The 15,687-nt window shown below is 31.0% G+C and overlaps 2 protein-coding genes across 6 annotated transcripts in view; one reads left to right on the plus strand and one right to left on the minus strand.

The window, feature by feature from the left end:
• Window positions 1-1,310: 1,310 nt before the first annotated feature.
• ZIM (GATA-type zinc finger protein with TIFY domain-containing protein) lies at window positions 1,311-7,420 on the plus strand. The gene is made up of 7 exons (XM_020351367.3): window positions 1,311-1,799; window positions 2,024-2,113; window positions 2,685-2,818; window positions 5,713-5,820; window positions 6,055-6,160; window positions 6,907-6,966; window positions 7,045-7,420. Exons 1-7 carry the CDS (start codon window positions 1,512-1,514, stop codon window positions 7,120-7,122), a joined length of 864 nt encoding a protein of 287 aa, XP_020206956.1. The 5' UTR covers window positions 1,311-1,511; the 3' UTR covers window positions 7,123-7,420.
• A 5,762-nt stretch (window positions 7,421-13,182) lies between these two features.
• The window catches only part of LOC109789030 (protein SABRE), a 44,018-nt gene continuing 41,513 nt past the window's right edge, over window positions 13,183-15,687 (minus strand). For all 5 annotated transcript variants that reach the window (XM_020347897.3, XM_083063390.1, XM_083063388.1 and 2 more), the window contains 2 exons: window positions 15,020-15,392; window positions 13,183-13,606 (listed from right to left, as the gene is read on the minus strand). In XM_020347897.3, the coding sequence (XP_020203486.2) occupies window positions 13,494-13,606; window positions 15,020-15,392 (486 nt within the window). In that variant the 3' untranslated portion in view covers window positions 13,183-13,493. The remainder of the gene's footprint in view (window positions 13,607-15,019; window positions 15,393-15,687) is intronic.

Below are 15,687 nucleotides of genomic sequence, written 5' to 3' on the forward strand. Positions count from 1 at the left end.
TATATTGTTTGTAGTCAATGCATGACTAATCTTTTGAATTATTGATATATTTAAATGATTTTTTAACAAATATTTTTTTTATATATACTCACCTAGAGATTAAACATTTTATTATATATTTAAAAAAAATTATTTGTCAATAATTTTAGTTTAGAAAAAAATTAATTTCATATTTTTTAGAAGTAGTTGTAGAAAAATTTATCAAAAATACGTAGTTTATAACAACATGCATTAAGACTTACAATATAAATTATGATGAATTCTTAGGTGGACCACCATCATAAGTAGTCCACCATACATCATAGTTAAGAATTCTTATACTAATTTGATCCTCATGTGACTATTGTGCACCCTTTGTATCATACTAACATTGATTTTCCTTTTCTCTAGCAAATCATTGTGTCTCTCCCTCCCCAACAAACCCTCACCATACACCATTGTTGGAGGTGATTTTTAAGTGATGATGTTTTGCATTTTTTATCTTTCTACCTAGTTTTTTTATGCCCCTATCATCTCAGAGTGGGGTTAAATGTTTGTCTAGGTCAAATAAAGTGGTACAAATTGACATATTGAGAATGAAACTTGTGAATTGGTTCTTGTTAAGTCATACTTGAAAAAGTATTTATCGAAGAAAGTATCTCAATGAGGCCTAAAAATCACTATTAAAGAAATCATCTTGATGAAAATAAAAAATTCATATTCATCTTTATGATTGTTAAGCCATATATTTTGACTGAGAGTTTGCAAACTATTGAGCCCTTAAAAACAACCTTCAAGGACAAAGGCAAGATTATTACCATCAAGAAACATAAATTCAAGCATCAAAAAGTTTTTGAAAGAAGATAATAAATTACTATAAAAATATGTTGTTTGAGAGAGAGAACATGATGAGTTGGGAGAGTTAGTTTAAATTTTAAAAGTATAGTAGTTTATGGTAAGAAATTAAGAATCTCTCTAAAGAGAAAAAGATAATAATATGATTGCATAAAAGATGAATTAAAATAAAATGAAAATCAGATTAACCTATGAAGACTATCGACTATGTGCATGATAGATAAGTTAAGATGCACCTTTAAATCGGCTATGGTACATGATAGACAAGTTAAGATGCCCCTTTAAATTAGTCTAAAATGATATAATTAAAAAAATTAGACGAAGAAATCAGGAAAAAAATATGAATATAGAATATTGCTTTTTGGTCAAAGATGGGCACATTAAAGGTTGTTATTAAACATGAAATCCCATGGGGCATGTGGCATGTCTATTGGGCCTTGCTGTGGGCAAGCCTCGTAAATATCACCATCAACATGGTCACTTTTCTCACCTCCCTTTTCCTCAATCAATTCCTCTGTTGTCCTTCTCCACAACAATTCACCCTCACTCCCTCCTTTCTCCCTTTCTCCCTCACCTCACACACTTATCACTCCAAATTCCAATCAAATTCAAGCTCCTTCTAGGGTTAGGGTTTCCAACTTCCCCCCAATTACCCCTCTAATGCGGTGCGCTTCCCCATGGACCCAGCACCAATGTACGGACACTCCCAGCCCTTGAACATGCCCCCGCAGATCGAAAGCGACGACGGCTCCGGCGCCGAGGCCGCCGTCGACGCCCACCACCACCACATTCAGTACGAAACGAATGCGCTCGAAGACGGTGCCGCCGCCGCCGGCGTCGTCGTCGAAGATGTTACATCCGATGCGGTCTATGTCTCCGGCGGTGGAGGCCCCGAAGAGTCCAGCCAGCTTACGCTGTCGTTTCGTGGCCAAGTTTACGTTTTTGATGCCGTTACGCCTGACAAGGTACCGTTTTGCCCCCTTTTTTAGTTTTCCTGATTTTATGGCTCAATTCTCTCAATTCTCTCTTATTTTTCGTTGATCCAGCGTTGCGATTGTGTATTTTTTTTCCTTTTTGTTTTCGACCTTGCTTCAAGCTTCTGGTGGTTCGTTAAATGAATGAACAGAGCGTGAGTTTATTTGTTTATTTATTTTGGAAAGTTTAATCTTTATTTTTCTTCACGTGACAGGTTCAAGCGGTGTTGTTACTTTTGGGTGGATGTGAGCTATCATCTAGTGGTTCGCCATGTGTGGATGCGGTTAATCAACAGAATCAGAGGGTATTTTGTGAAAGCAGAAGATTATAATATGTTATACACATTTGCAATTGCATCGCTTTACCGTTTTATTTATTAGTATCATCTGATACAGGGTACTTTATCTCACCAGGCATTAATAAAGTGAGAGTTTGTAATTTGTATATTCATTATTTGAAGTCACTTAGTAAATACTAAATAGTGACCAAATCAAAGCTATGTTCATCACTTTGCTCGCATTGGTTGACAAACTTTGTTAATGTCTGGTGGTACATGTATATATGTATTGTTATCGGGTCATAAGTATGGTAAAGCTATTAAGTCAACGGTAAAGTGTATGTTTTGGGAAACCGTTTGGCATGACGCAAATGGAAGTTCCCACTTTCCAAAGCATATAAATAGGAAGTAAGTAGTTGTTGCTTTTATATAAATGGACCTTTATAAAGATTCTAATTGTAAAACAAATACACTGTAAAGTGATGCGGGGGTTATGTGAGTTAAGTGGTTGCAGGTAGCATTATTTGTGGTAGAACTTGTTAATTGTCAAGTGCTCTGTGCTGAGTGGTATTTTCTAATTCTTTGGTTGCTGCTGCAGGGTTCAACGGAATATCCAGCAAGATGTAGTCTACCACAGCGAGCTGCCTCATTAGATAGGTTCAGGCAGAAGAGGAAAGAGCGCTGCTTTGATAAAAAAGTGAGATATAGTGTACGGCAAGAAGTTGCGCTCAGGTTTGATAATTAGCATACTGTGGTTTGTAATAGAAACTTGCGAGTATATTGAATTTGTTGAACACAAACAGAGTTGTTTACTGTCTGAGCTTAAAAGCTGATTCTGCTCCTGTGGCAAGTCCGTCTTGTGAATGATGATTGGCAATGAGTTTGCTATGTCGTTTCTTTATACCAATTTATTGATAAGTAGTAGATATAATATAATTAAGCAGCATGCTAAACAATAGATATGTTAGTATGCCGGATTTTAGACTTCTTTTACATACAATTGTGTTGGATTTGAGCTTCTTTTTCCGTAGTCTTGTGCTCAAACCATTGGGAATTGGTGAAGGTAAGGCTATAATGGATATGCGCTTTTAAACTTTAAACTGCTTTTTCATTTTGAAGTCTGAACTAGCATAAAATATAGATTTTATAGTGAGCGGGTCTTGTTCCCCAATTCACTCTCTGGCAGCATATGTGGGGTTAAATTTAACTTGGTCATTGTAGATCAATCTCTGACCTGCCCTATACAGAAGCTCGTCCTTTTAGATTGTGAATGAACTGGATCTGAATTTAATGTCTAATCTAGTTTAGCTATGTTTTCATATAAATGAAAGTTGATGTCTAATTAACTTTAATCTCAGAATATGCCTTTTAATGTTGTTAAATGTAACAATATGATTTTTTTTGTTCACTTCATGTCATTTTTATTTGTATACTACTATGACCATATTTGTTAGTCTTGTAATTCACTCCTTTTGGCATCCTAGGTTTTTTATTCATTACATACATTCCTAAATCAACCCCATCATTCCTCTTTTAAATGTGAACTTTTTTATTTTTTTATTTTGTATTTATTTCCTATAAATGATTTTCATTTTCATATTTTCAAATTTTAGAATGTGTAGTTTGTGTTGATGGGAATTGAGGATTACTTTAGTACCCCATATTTCTTTTCAAAGGTATTGGTGTTCAGGTTAAATAATAATCGTCAGACATTTGTTGTCTGCTGATTATATGGTTTTTGTTTAGTGATTTTTTAGATGATCACGGTGAAACCACTAACCAGCCATTTTTTGACAATTCACTTTGGGTGTGGTACGAGTACCCTTATGGGTAGTGGGTACTAATACTGACCAACTCCCTTGGTTCATATTATTTTTATTTTGATTAAGAAGTTGCTTCTGTATTTTCAATTTAGTGTTTCCAGAAATGGTGAAAATGACTGCTAGTCTGATTTGTCCCTTTTAAAGAATTTTTTCATAAACATATTCGTTAAAAACCAAACTAAACAGATTTTTAAACTTGTTTTCTATTTTTTTTTGAAACTAAAACATGCTTTATTCTTATTACGAAGATTTCAAAAGCTATGCCATGGTATCGCTTGTAAATGATCGTTTTCCATGCAGAGATTTGAAAATTGGATGATTGATTTTTTTTTTATTTTTAAAAATCTTATGTTCGTTATATGGTGAGGCTTAAACAAATATTGACCAATGGACATGGTACAATTAGCAAGAAACTACCACTAGGTCTATTATGTTTTCCCTTTCTTCTTTTAGACAAAACTTTAATTAACACAGAAATTTTTAATACGATGTATACATTAGCAGCCGTATCCATTATTACATTGGCTAGATGGTGCATTTATAGTTTAAATCTGCTAGAGTGAAGGCTGGTGCCTTGTGATTTGCTTGGTATATGTAGTTGCATGCATTGTTTTAACCAAGGTTGCCAGAATCGCGAGTTGCCTCACGGAATTGTGCGATTCTACACACCTGATATAGATGGGTGAGTTTGTCCATGATTGGGAATCGTTCTAGAGTGGAATCGCTAAAATTGCCGTACACGTACTGAAGTGTAAAAATAAATGGCTTTCACTGTGTTTTGTGATTTTGGTGGCTAGTTATTTTTCACGTTAATTTTTTAGTCCTTTTTTTTATTTTTGTTTTTTATTGTTTTGGGCTTCTAAAAACTTAAGCCCAACAAATCATAGACCTAAACCCAACACCATCCCAGCCTCCCTGAAAACTTTCGTAGACTTCTTCGACTTCAACCTTTTGCCCTGACCTTCTTTGACTTCAATTGTGATTCCCAACTCCTCCACAGAGCTCTCCCCTGTCCTCAGCTGCATTTGGAGATCGTATTTCTTATTATAATTTAATATATCTTACAATTTATTTATTAATATTTAATATAGTAAAAAAGGTCAGTGACAACAAAATAATTGAACAATTTATGTATTAATAGAGTAAAATAAGTCAGTGACAACAAAATAATTGAACAAAAAATGAATTGCTACATAATTTATCTCATAAGATTTTAATAATCTATCAGAGACTTAGTTGGAAACTTAGAGATCTAAACTAGGTGTTTAAAGTTGTTTTGCTGGTGTAAATGAAAAAGTTGTTTTGCTTCTGCAATGCAATATTTTAAGCTGTTTAGTTGGTCATTTCAGTTCTATATGGAGTTTAGTTGTTGACTTTATTATCTTTATGAGTATATGATTACGAATTTAAGCTTAATTAAGTATTACATGTGTTATAATGTTTTTTCCCTCTTATTTATATTACGTTAGAAGCATTTATTTGGATTTCAATATTTTATAAATATCATAGAATCTTACATTTCTTGTTACGATTCCTTGATTTACGATTCTACGACTCTTTTCCAAGTCTAACTAGTATCTCGATCTTGACTACCTTGGTTTTAATAAATATCAAGTTATTAACTGTCTTAGTGTGAATTTCTTGGACTCAATGTAGCTTATGCACTAAATAGGAATCTTTCATAATTTTATTAATTTTTCTACGTTATCTATATTTCATTTTTTTCTTGTTGCTCTTCATTTTATCTGTTTTATTTTATTTGTATTCATGCATATTTCTTACTTATTTGTCTAATAAATGTAGGATGCATCGTAATAAGGGTCAGTTCACTTCGTCTAAGAAACAAGATGGAGCTAATAGTTGGGGTACAGACCAAGATTCAGGACAGGATGATAGTCAATCAGAAACCTTGTGAGTTTTGTGTTAGCTGTATTTTCTTTTAGGTTTTAGCCAAACTATTTGTTCCTTTATGAAATCTTTGCAACTTATTGTGAATTTCGAGTTTTTCCTTTTTAATCGCCATCTATTCAGCTATTCTAGCTCAGGGTTATTTATTAAAGCTTTATATTTCACGTTATTTGAGACCTGTATGAAGTTATTCTAACTAGATATTTTATCATTTTTTTTTATTGCTTGTTTCTATAGATGCACACATTGTGGCATTAGTTCAAAAGCCACCCCGATGATGCGGCGAGGACCATCTGGTCCAAGGTCACTTTGCAATGCATGTGGGCTGTTTTGGGCAAATAGGGTAGGTACTTTCTTCAAATGGCTTTTGTTTTTAGGAAAAAAAATGTTTATTGAGTTTTGGATTCATTTTCTTTTAGATTTTTACATTATTATAAAACCATGTATTTGTATGACTAATGACTAATATATATATTCTCAAGCATGGCCAGTTCTGTTATTTTACCTCATTCAAATTGAAATTTGGAAAATCCACAATTTGTGTTTTTGTTTTTGTATAAGTAGAGTATGTTTTTAAAATCTATTTCAGCTTTCATGTCCATATTGGAATGTTTTAGTTTTCTCTGTACAAAATGTTTGAGAGTTATGTCTGTTTGGCTATTATAGTTCTTCTAATATGTGTCCTTTAGCTACATGATCCAATAACCATACTTAATATGACTTGAAATGCATACGACCTCAAGCTGTGCCTTTTGGTTCTTGATTCTATTTCCCTCCCATCTGCATTGTGGACACACATTATCAGGCGTTTCACAAGAGAGCAAGACAACTGTGTATTGCGTGTGGTCTTTTCTGGCACTATTTGTGAATACCAAAACCTTGCGGAGTCTATTGTTTAGTTTTTTTCTTATTTTGAACTGTTTTCTTCGGAAAGTTATGGGGTTAATTTTTTTCCCGTTATCTTCAAGGCGTGTTATCTTTGGCTAGAGGGAGGTGCAATTAAAATTTGCTCAATTGTGAATTTGCACTTTTTTAATGCTGATTGCTGAGTTGTTGAGTGTTCCACCTTTTGATAACGTTATTCTGCAGGGTGCTTTGAGAGACCTTTCTAAGAGAAATCATGAACTCGCTCTTGTACCAGTTGAGCAGGTATCCGTTCGTTTATCAATAATCAGCATGGTAATATGTGCAGCCTCTTAACCTTTTTTTTTGCCATCTGATAACCAGGTTGATGAACGGAATGACTCAGACTGTCGGACTGCTGCCGATCCTGCACATAACAATCTTGCTGCTTTCTCAGCATGATAATCCCAGCTTTCGTAGCTAATCCTTGAGTTTTCCAGTCTCAGAAAATGCTTGAATCGTGGACTCTGGCATAAGTAGGTTTATAGTAATTTCATTCAGATTGACCAATAGAATGTACAGATATCACAATACTCCCATCAATGCAAGAACTTTGTTCCTATGATTGGATCAGTGGTATTAATCGTTGATCTCCGGATGTATAACCTTAAATTTAAATGATGGCTCGGCGATAGTCTGACCCAATACCTTGAATTTAAGTTTACCTGTAGATTTTTGTTATACAGGATTCCTTTGGCAACTCACAACTGTGACATTTGGCAACTCACAAATCGAGTCTTGCAAGTCAAAAGTTAGCCAATTGGATTCCTTAATTATTTTTACAACAGATGGCTGCTATATGCAAGCTATATGAATATAGAAAAGTGTTTTGTGGACATCTACTGTTATAATAGACACCTAGAGAGAAAATGAGTGAAATAATGAAATAAGGGGATAGAGAGAAATGAGGAGTCAAATAGGCTTTTCATTCGGTTAAGGTATCTATGTATCATTGTTGACTAGAGCACGGATGCTGTAAATCTGACATGGTAGATAATCAAGGTTCTTTAGAGATGTAAGTATCAAATGGGCTACGGCCAAAATCAAACTACTGTTCAAGGAGACTTAAAAATAAGGGGCTTGATGGGATGGGCTCTAGGTTTACAATTACACCCATATTAATAGTTCTTTCTAGTTTGAGAAGTTTCAAAAATAACGTTGGTTGATACATGAAGAACAACCGTGGGAGCATTACATAGGGTGACGGAGTTTATAGAAATTGAACCGAATTTATAAAAATTTTACTTAACTAAAATTTCGTCCAAACTAAATTAGAAATTAGTTACTGTTTTGGTGCTTTCAATTGAAATGATTATGTCTGTTGGTCCATCACATGTTAAATTGGTTTATTTTATTTTTATTCAAATTTTAGAAAAAAAAAATATATATAAAAGAATTGGACAATAGACTGGGTAGTCTGGAAAATATTAAAAAAAAAGGTTTCTTAGACTTAATCAAATTGGTCTGTATTTTTTATGTGCCACTTATTAGAAGCTCGGCCATCAGGTCATCAGCTACGCCATCGAACCGGACCATTTTTGATACTCATAATTTTATTTTACTCTTCTTTAGGAATAGTTCAAGTTATTATACTTCGGTTCATTTTTTTAAAAAATTAATTTAGTTAACCACCGGTTCAAATTTTTTCATCCACTTCTATATCCGACAATCTTTTTTCTTCTTCTAGCGAATGATTTACATTTTTATCATTTTAAGTATTATAATTGTGTTATTTTACTTCCTAAGATTCTAAGTGAGTAATTTTAGTTTTTTATATTGCAATTGTGCATTTTGTTCTCCCAATTTTTAATTAAGTAATTTTAGTTTCTCAATTATTGTAATTGTATGATTTTATTATTTTAGTTTCTTAAGTATTGTAATTGTACAATTTTTGAACTATTTAAATTTCATATATTATAATTTTTATTCTTGTATTAAGTAATGTAAATTTATTATTTTAAAAATTACTAATATATGTAACTTAAATAGGTAAAAATTTGTATAATTGTAATATATGAGAGAGTAAAATCACAATTGTGGTATGTGAAGGATTAAAATTGCGCAATTAAAAATTGAGGATCAAAATTGTACAACTATGATACTTAAGGGTAAAGATGATAAAATAAGTCTATTTGATCTGTTTAGGCCTGTCCTGTCATCAATCCACCAAAAAAGATAGGGGCAAATTGACCTGCCAAGTAACAATGGGTTGAATGTCTTGACCTATCTTGTCTAAAGGTGGCTTGACAGACAAAAAAATAAAAAAAAGTTTGCATATTTATTTTGGTTACTTCTTTTAACATATTTCTTTCTTAATATATAATGGACACACATAAATCAGTATGCCTAAATAATAAAATAAATTTTAAATTACAATAGATTTGATTTGATTTGTTACACAATAAATATTAAATTTGCTACAAACTAAAATGGATATGTAAATGTAATAATAATTATTCAAACAAATTTGTTGCACAGAAAACTTCAAATTATATATAATAATATAAATCAAATGCATAACATATTTGCTTCACAATAAATCACATATTACCCACGTGATAAATCTCATGTAACTTATTTAATCTTAACATTAACAATAAAAATAATAAATTTTTTTAGGTGGATTGACAGGCCAGCCTATTTCGACCCACCATTTGGCTTGACAAACTAACATGTTAGATGGGACGGGCTAGGATGCCTAACTTGACCCATCAATTTGTGGTAATCTGGAGTCTGTTTTGACATCCCTATTTGAGAAACTAAAATTTCTCAATTAAAATTTGAGGGATTAAAATCACATAATTACTATATTTCAAAAATTAAAAACACATTTAAGTCTAAATTATATACATTCTTTATATAGGGCTTAAATAATTTTTATTGTTCCTGTAAATTGATTTTTCTTAATTTTCCCCCTACTTTTTATCCGAATTAACTTCTGTCTATTTCTATTTTTTTTTTAATTTTAATCAAACTGACAATTATATCATAGCTATTTTTTTTGCTATCTTAGGTTATTCAAATGTTATTTTCTAATATTTATCATCTAAGTATTTAATAATTTCAAATTTCTACAAGGTATTTAATTGAAGACAAAGGCTACTTGTCTTAATTGAAATGCATTTCTAGATTATGAGAACATTTGTAAGGTTTAAGAAATAAGAGGGTGATAAAAATAAGGACATGTTAGTCTATTTGATAAAAAAAAATAACAGCTGAATGATATTTTTTTTTCGAATTACTAAATTATCGGGATGAAGTATTTATTGATCTCATCAATAATTAATTTTTGTATAAATATGATTAGTCACTTTTAACGAGTCAAAGACAAATTTAATCCTTTAGAAATTTCATTACACTAGTATAACTCTTACCAAGTATTACACCACTCAATAACTTTATATTAAATATGAATTTTGTAAATCCAACCGTTAGATTGAAAGTTCATATTACTTTATATGTGTATATCGAATTTTGTTAAAATTGAACAATAATTTGAAGATGATCAAAGTATTCATATTTTAGTATATTTTAAAATGAATATATTACGTCAATTTTGTTTTATAAAAATGAAGTATCAAATCATCTTGAATTAATATAAAATTTTGTATATATAATCTAAGTGATATGAACTTTCAATCTAACGGTTGAATTTACAAAATTCGCATTTAATATAAAGTTATTGAGCGGTGTAACACTTGATAAAAGTTATACCAGTGTTATTATAACCCTTATATATATATAACATTTTCAGTGTAATCTTTACGATAAATTCTGGATTATCATTTGTGGATTGAGAAGACAAAATTGATGTTTGCATTTGCTTGTTAAGGTTTATGGCAAATTGATTTGTAATTGGTTTAAATGTTTCCATATAAAATAGTGTCTTTTAACATGTTTTTCTTTTTCCCCCCTCAACCTAACATAAGAGATTCATTTTGTTGTCCTAATAAAAATAAGAATATACACAGTGCTTTGCTCTCATCAATCATAATTATTAATGCAACTCATATAACAATTAACAGGTTCGTGAAAGAAAAAAGAACAATAGAATACGTTAATATAAATAGGATAATCTATAATTCAATCAAACCCACTAGAAAAAAAAAAGTTATAAAAAGGAAAATGGATTATGAACTAGGGATCAAGATAGCTAGACCAAAGTTTTCGAATATCTGATGGTTAAGTCAGGAATGAGTAAAAAATTTGGCAAAAAGGACTCTTATTATTACTTAAAATCTTTGTGCATACAAAAGGCATTCAGATTTGGGTCTCGTCCAAAAGATGGAAAATCGCTTAAATGCTAAAATCCTATTTTGGTCTCTTATATTAATTTTTTGTTTCAATTTAGTTCTATTTTTATTTTTGGTTTCATTTTGCTCCTAAATTAATTAATTAGTTTTAATTTAGTCCCAAATTAATTAATTGGTTTCAATGTGGGACTTCCGTCGAAATTATTTAAACGGAGTTAACTTTTGGTCATGTGGATGCTACGTAGATGCAAACGTGGATGAATTTTTTTTAAAACACCTGGACCCAGAACGACCCTTTCTGAAACCGGAACGGGCCGTTCTGGTTACACTTTTGGTGTGTTAATTTTGCATCCGGAACGCCCGTTCTAGGTGCAAAATTAAGACACCAAAAAAGAAACCAGAACGGCCGTTCCGGTTTCAGAACGGGACGTTCCGGTTTATTGTTTTTTATATATAAAATAGTAATAATTTTATAAAATATATATTATTAATTATATTTTAATCATGTTGTTATATCTAATAAAATAAATATATTAATATTTTTTTATATTTTATTTTATTATGTTTATCTTATTAATTTTTATCATTTTATTCCTCTAATTTTAAATAAGTTGCAAAAAATTATAAAGTGATACTTAAATATTTCTTCAAACAAAAAGAGAAAAAGAAAAAAATTATTACTCTATTTATAAGATAATTGTATTTTATAAAAATAAGTAATTTTAACATTTTTAGCATAAAAAAATATTTTTCAAAATTATTATATTTTTTAATAAAATTAATAAAGAATATTAGTTTAATTGCATTTTTTATCCCTTAAGTATTACAATTGTGCAGTTTTGATCCCCAAGATTTTAACTGGGTAATTTTAGTCCTTAAAGAATTGCAATTGCGCGATTTTGGTCATTCAATTTTTAATTGAACAATTTTAATCTCTCGAATATCATAATAGTACGATTTTAGTTTCTCCCATTAAAAATTAATAATTTTAATATATATATATATATATAATGTGTTAAAATTAAACAATTATTTATCTATTCAAATTAACGTATATTATAATTTTCGATATTATATCAATAATATTATTAATATATTTATAGATAAACTAATAATTTGATAAATATAACTTGTTATATATTAATATACTTTTACAAAAATATTAGTATATTAATTAGAAATATATATCTGATATTATATATTTATACTTTTGTAAAAGTATATTAATGTATATTAAGTTATATTTATCAAATTATTAGTTTATTTATAAATATAGTAAAAATATTATTGATATTAATTTATCAGTAATATTAAAATACTAATAATATATATATTAAAATTTTAAAATTATTAAATTTTTAATGAGAAAGACTAAAATTGCACAATTGATATTTGAGAGATTAAAATTGTTCAATTAAAAATTGTGAGACTAAAATTACAACAATTATAATACTTTAACGATCAAAAACACAAGCTAAGAATATTCAATTCTCAGTTTTGGAACGGGCCGTTCTGGGTTCAGAACAGGACGTTCTGCTGCACTGGTGGTGTGTTAATTTTTGCATCTGGAATGGTCCGTTCCAGGTGCAAAATTAACACACCAAAAGTGCAACTAGAACGGCCTGTTCCGGTTTCAGAACGTGCCATTTTGGGGCCAGGTGTTTTAAAAAAATTGTCATCCACGTGTCATCCATGTATGCATCTACGTGGCATCCACGTGGCCAAAAAGTTAACTCCGTTTAAATAATTTGGACGGAAGTCCCACATTGAAATCAATTAATTAATTTGGTACTAAATTGAAACCAATTAATTAATTTGGGACCAAATTAAAACCAAAAATAAAAATGGGACTAAATTAAAACAAACAATTAATATAAGGGACCATATTAGCTTTTTAACCTAAAATTAAATTCTGGTCCATCATAGTTGCTTATTTCCTTTGCGTGACCGCATTCGTTCGTGGTTTATTTACTGGTGCCTTCATAAGTGTTTTTATTATTGGACATTATTATCACTGACAATTTATTCTACTATTTTGTTTCCTAATCCGGATAAAATATTGAAGCATTTGTGTGATAAAATCTATGTGAGAGAGAATATTACTTTAATTATAATTTTGACATTATAATAAAATGTTTACGCGGAATCATGTCACCTTTAAGCTTTCATTTTCTGAAATATTAAGGAGCCCAACGTTGCAATTTACCAGAACTCCAGAAGCTATTGTTTGATAGAGAAGAAATGAATGCAAGTCACTTTATCAACAATGGCCGAGGTTGCCAGGGAATAATACACTGAATAGAAATGAACATCAATCATACATTATCCAAATTTTAAGTCAAAAGTTCTATTTCCATTTTTGGTGTCCTACCCTCAAGTTGCCTTTCTGTTGGGTGTTTATCTGAGGTACTTGCTGATTTAGAAAGATCAGCTGTCAAGATTTTGCATCCTTTAGTCATTCAAGAATCAGATGAAACGTGCTTCATGATCATCTGAAAAGCAAGAATTCTTTTAGAAAACCTATTCTTGAAAAGCTTCATCGGGTGAGGAATCGCTTGAAGAATCACTGTCAAATGTAATGATCTCCTCTTTTGGAGATGATGGTTGTGCTTCCGTTTGTTTTGAGGGCGAATCTGTAAAAGATTTGACTATTCAGTCCTTGAGTTATTAAATCAAGAAGAAAAGAATTCAATGGCTGCCATAAATCAGCAGGATTAGCAAGTAAGTTATCAAAATATGTCATTTGATGGGAATTATTTCAAAAGTACAGACAGATATCACCATAAAAGAACAACTTTGAATATTTAATTTTCAAGTCTGAGTGACATGAAGCTAGCTGTGAAAGATTATGTGCGCTTGTTTTAAGGGCACTCACTAAGCCAGTAAAATCCGAATCTTAGTGTATTCAAACTACTCAACTAAATACATAAGTCGGAAAAGAAGAAGATGGCTAGGATAGGATATATAACCAAAGTAATTAAGTGAGTGGATAGAACACATGGCAAACAGAATAAAGAAAACTCCTGAGCTGAAACACATTAGTGTATTCTATTCATACAAAATATGATTTCTAAAATAAAGTTACTAAAGTTATTCACTTGGAATTCAATAAAGTGGTCGATAAATTAATGAGTTAAGAAATCATCTATAAAAATAAGGGTTTCTCCATGATGCTTGCTTTCTCTCAATGGGATTCCCCTAGACAAAGGCATTTGAAAGTTCAAAGCTCCCTCTATTGTTTAGCCAGTAGTGCTTAATAGGGTTAATCCAAATGCAATATTGCAGACTGCAGATGTCAAACAACTCTACCTTAGGTCTAGCTAGCAACATTAGCTTAATCATTCCTGTATTGTAAACGATTACTTTTCTAACGAGTAATCTATTTCAGATTCTTGATGTATCCTATCACCTTGGGAAAGTTTCTCACCACGTGATTAAAGGTTTTGACAAGAATAAAGAAGCTACGAGTTTGTGGTACTAGTGGTATTTGCAGTTCTTTGGTGCAGAGATGAATGCAGGTATTTTAATACGTGTAAATAGATTAGATTCTTTACTGAATTCTTGACCCATTTTGGCTTGCGTTTTTTTGGTTGTTTTTCTTTGAGAAGAATTCCCTTTCCTCCCAATAATATGCTTTTGGCTTAAAAATGCATTATGAGTTAGCTTGTTTGAATAAACTTCTCTATAAATACTTCTAAGAGAAGAAAATAAGAAGAAAAAATAAAGTAAGATTTTATAAGCTATAGTTAACTTATTCATAAGTTAAAAAACATATTTTGAAGAAGTTAATACAAGAAAGCTTCTATAAGTTAGTATATACATAAACTAATTTTAGTTTTGGTTTAGAAGTTTATTTTATTTTTCTTTATTATTTTTTATCTTAGAAGTATTAATGAAGAAGTTTATTCAAATGTGTCCTATCTCTTTTCTTGTTAATAATATATTGCATTTTTTTTAACCTTATACAAATAATTAAAAATTATCCACAAATCATAGTGAATTAAATTGTCAAAAACCAATAACATGGACATGACACTAGAACAAACCTTTCTGTCCTTTAGCCTGCAACTTCTTGGTGTGGCGCCTTATAAGCTTTTTAGCTTGTGTGATGGTGAGCTGCCTAGCAAAAGGCTCTGAATCATTTTCGGTCAATTCCCCTTGAGCTTCATTTTCTCCCTCACTTTTCTTTGTCTTGTTCACAAATGCCTTTGCCTTGCGGCGTTGATTATTGAATAGTCCTTTAATGGATGTTACAAATCCGTCACCTGCTCCATCATTTGGACGCTTAGTAGGCCAAGCTGGTGGAAGCTTATCAGATTTTCCTCCTTGGCCTTCATTGTCACTAAGATGATTAACGTCCACTTCTAGAGCAGCAGTACTAGGGGGCTGACTCTGACCTTTGTCTTTAAATTTCTTGCCCTACATGATCCATGACAATAAGACATTTAAATTAATTAAGGAGAAACAGTTAAAGATTGTCACCAACTTGAGTATAAAGGATATGAAAACACAACTAAACGTTGCTCCTTGATACTGAAATTGTACACAGCATTAGGCTATATAGGCTAAACTGAATAATTATTTTCCTAAAATAACTAAGCCTACAAGTAAAATTGTTGGGAATTGAAGTCTAGTATTGATAATTCATTTTTGTTAACAAGAGGAGTTCTAGATCGCACTTTTTTTAACACACTTTATTATTCATCAAAATTTA

The sequence above is a fragment of the Cajanus cajan genome, chromosome 9, assembly GCF_000230855.2.
Source record: "Cajanus cajan strain Asha chromosome 9, NIPB_CcT2T_4, whole genome shotgun sequence".
Taxonomy (NCBI): domain Eukaryota; kingdom Viridiplantae; phylum Streptophyta; class Magnoliopsida; order Fabales; family Fabaceae; genus Cajanus; species Cajanus cajan.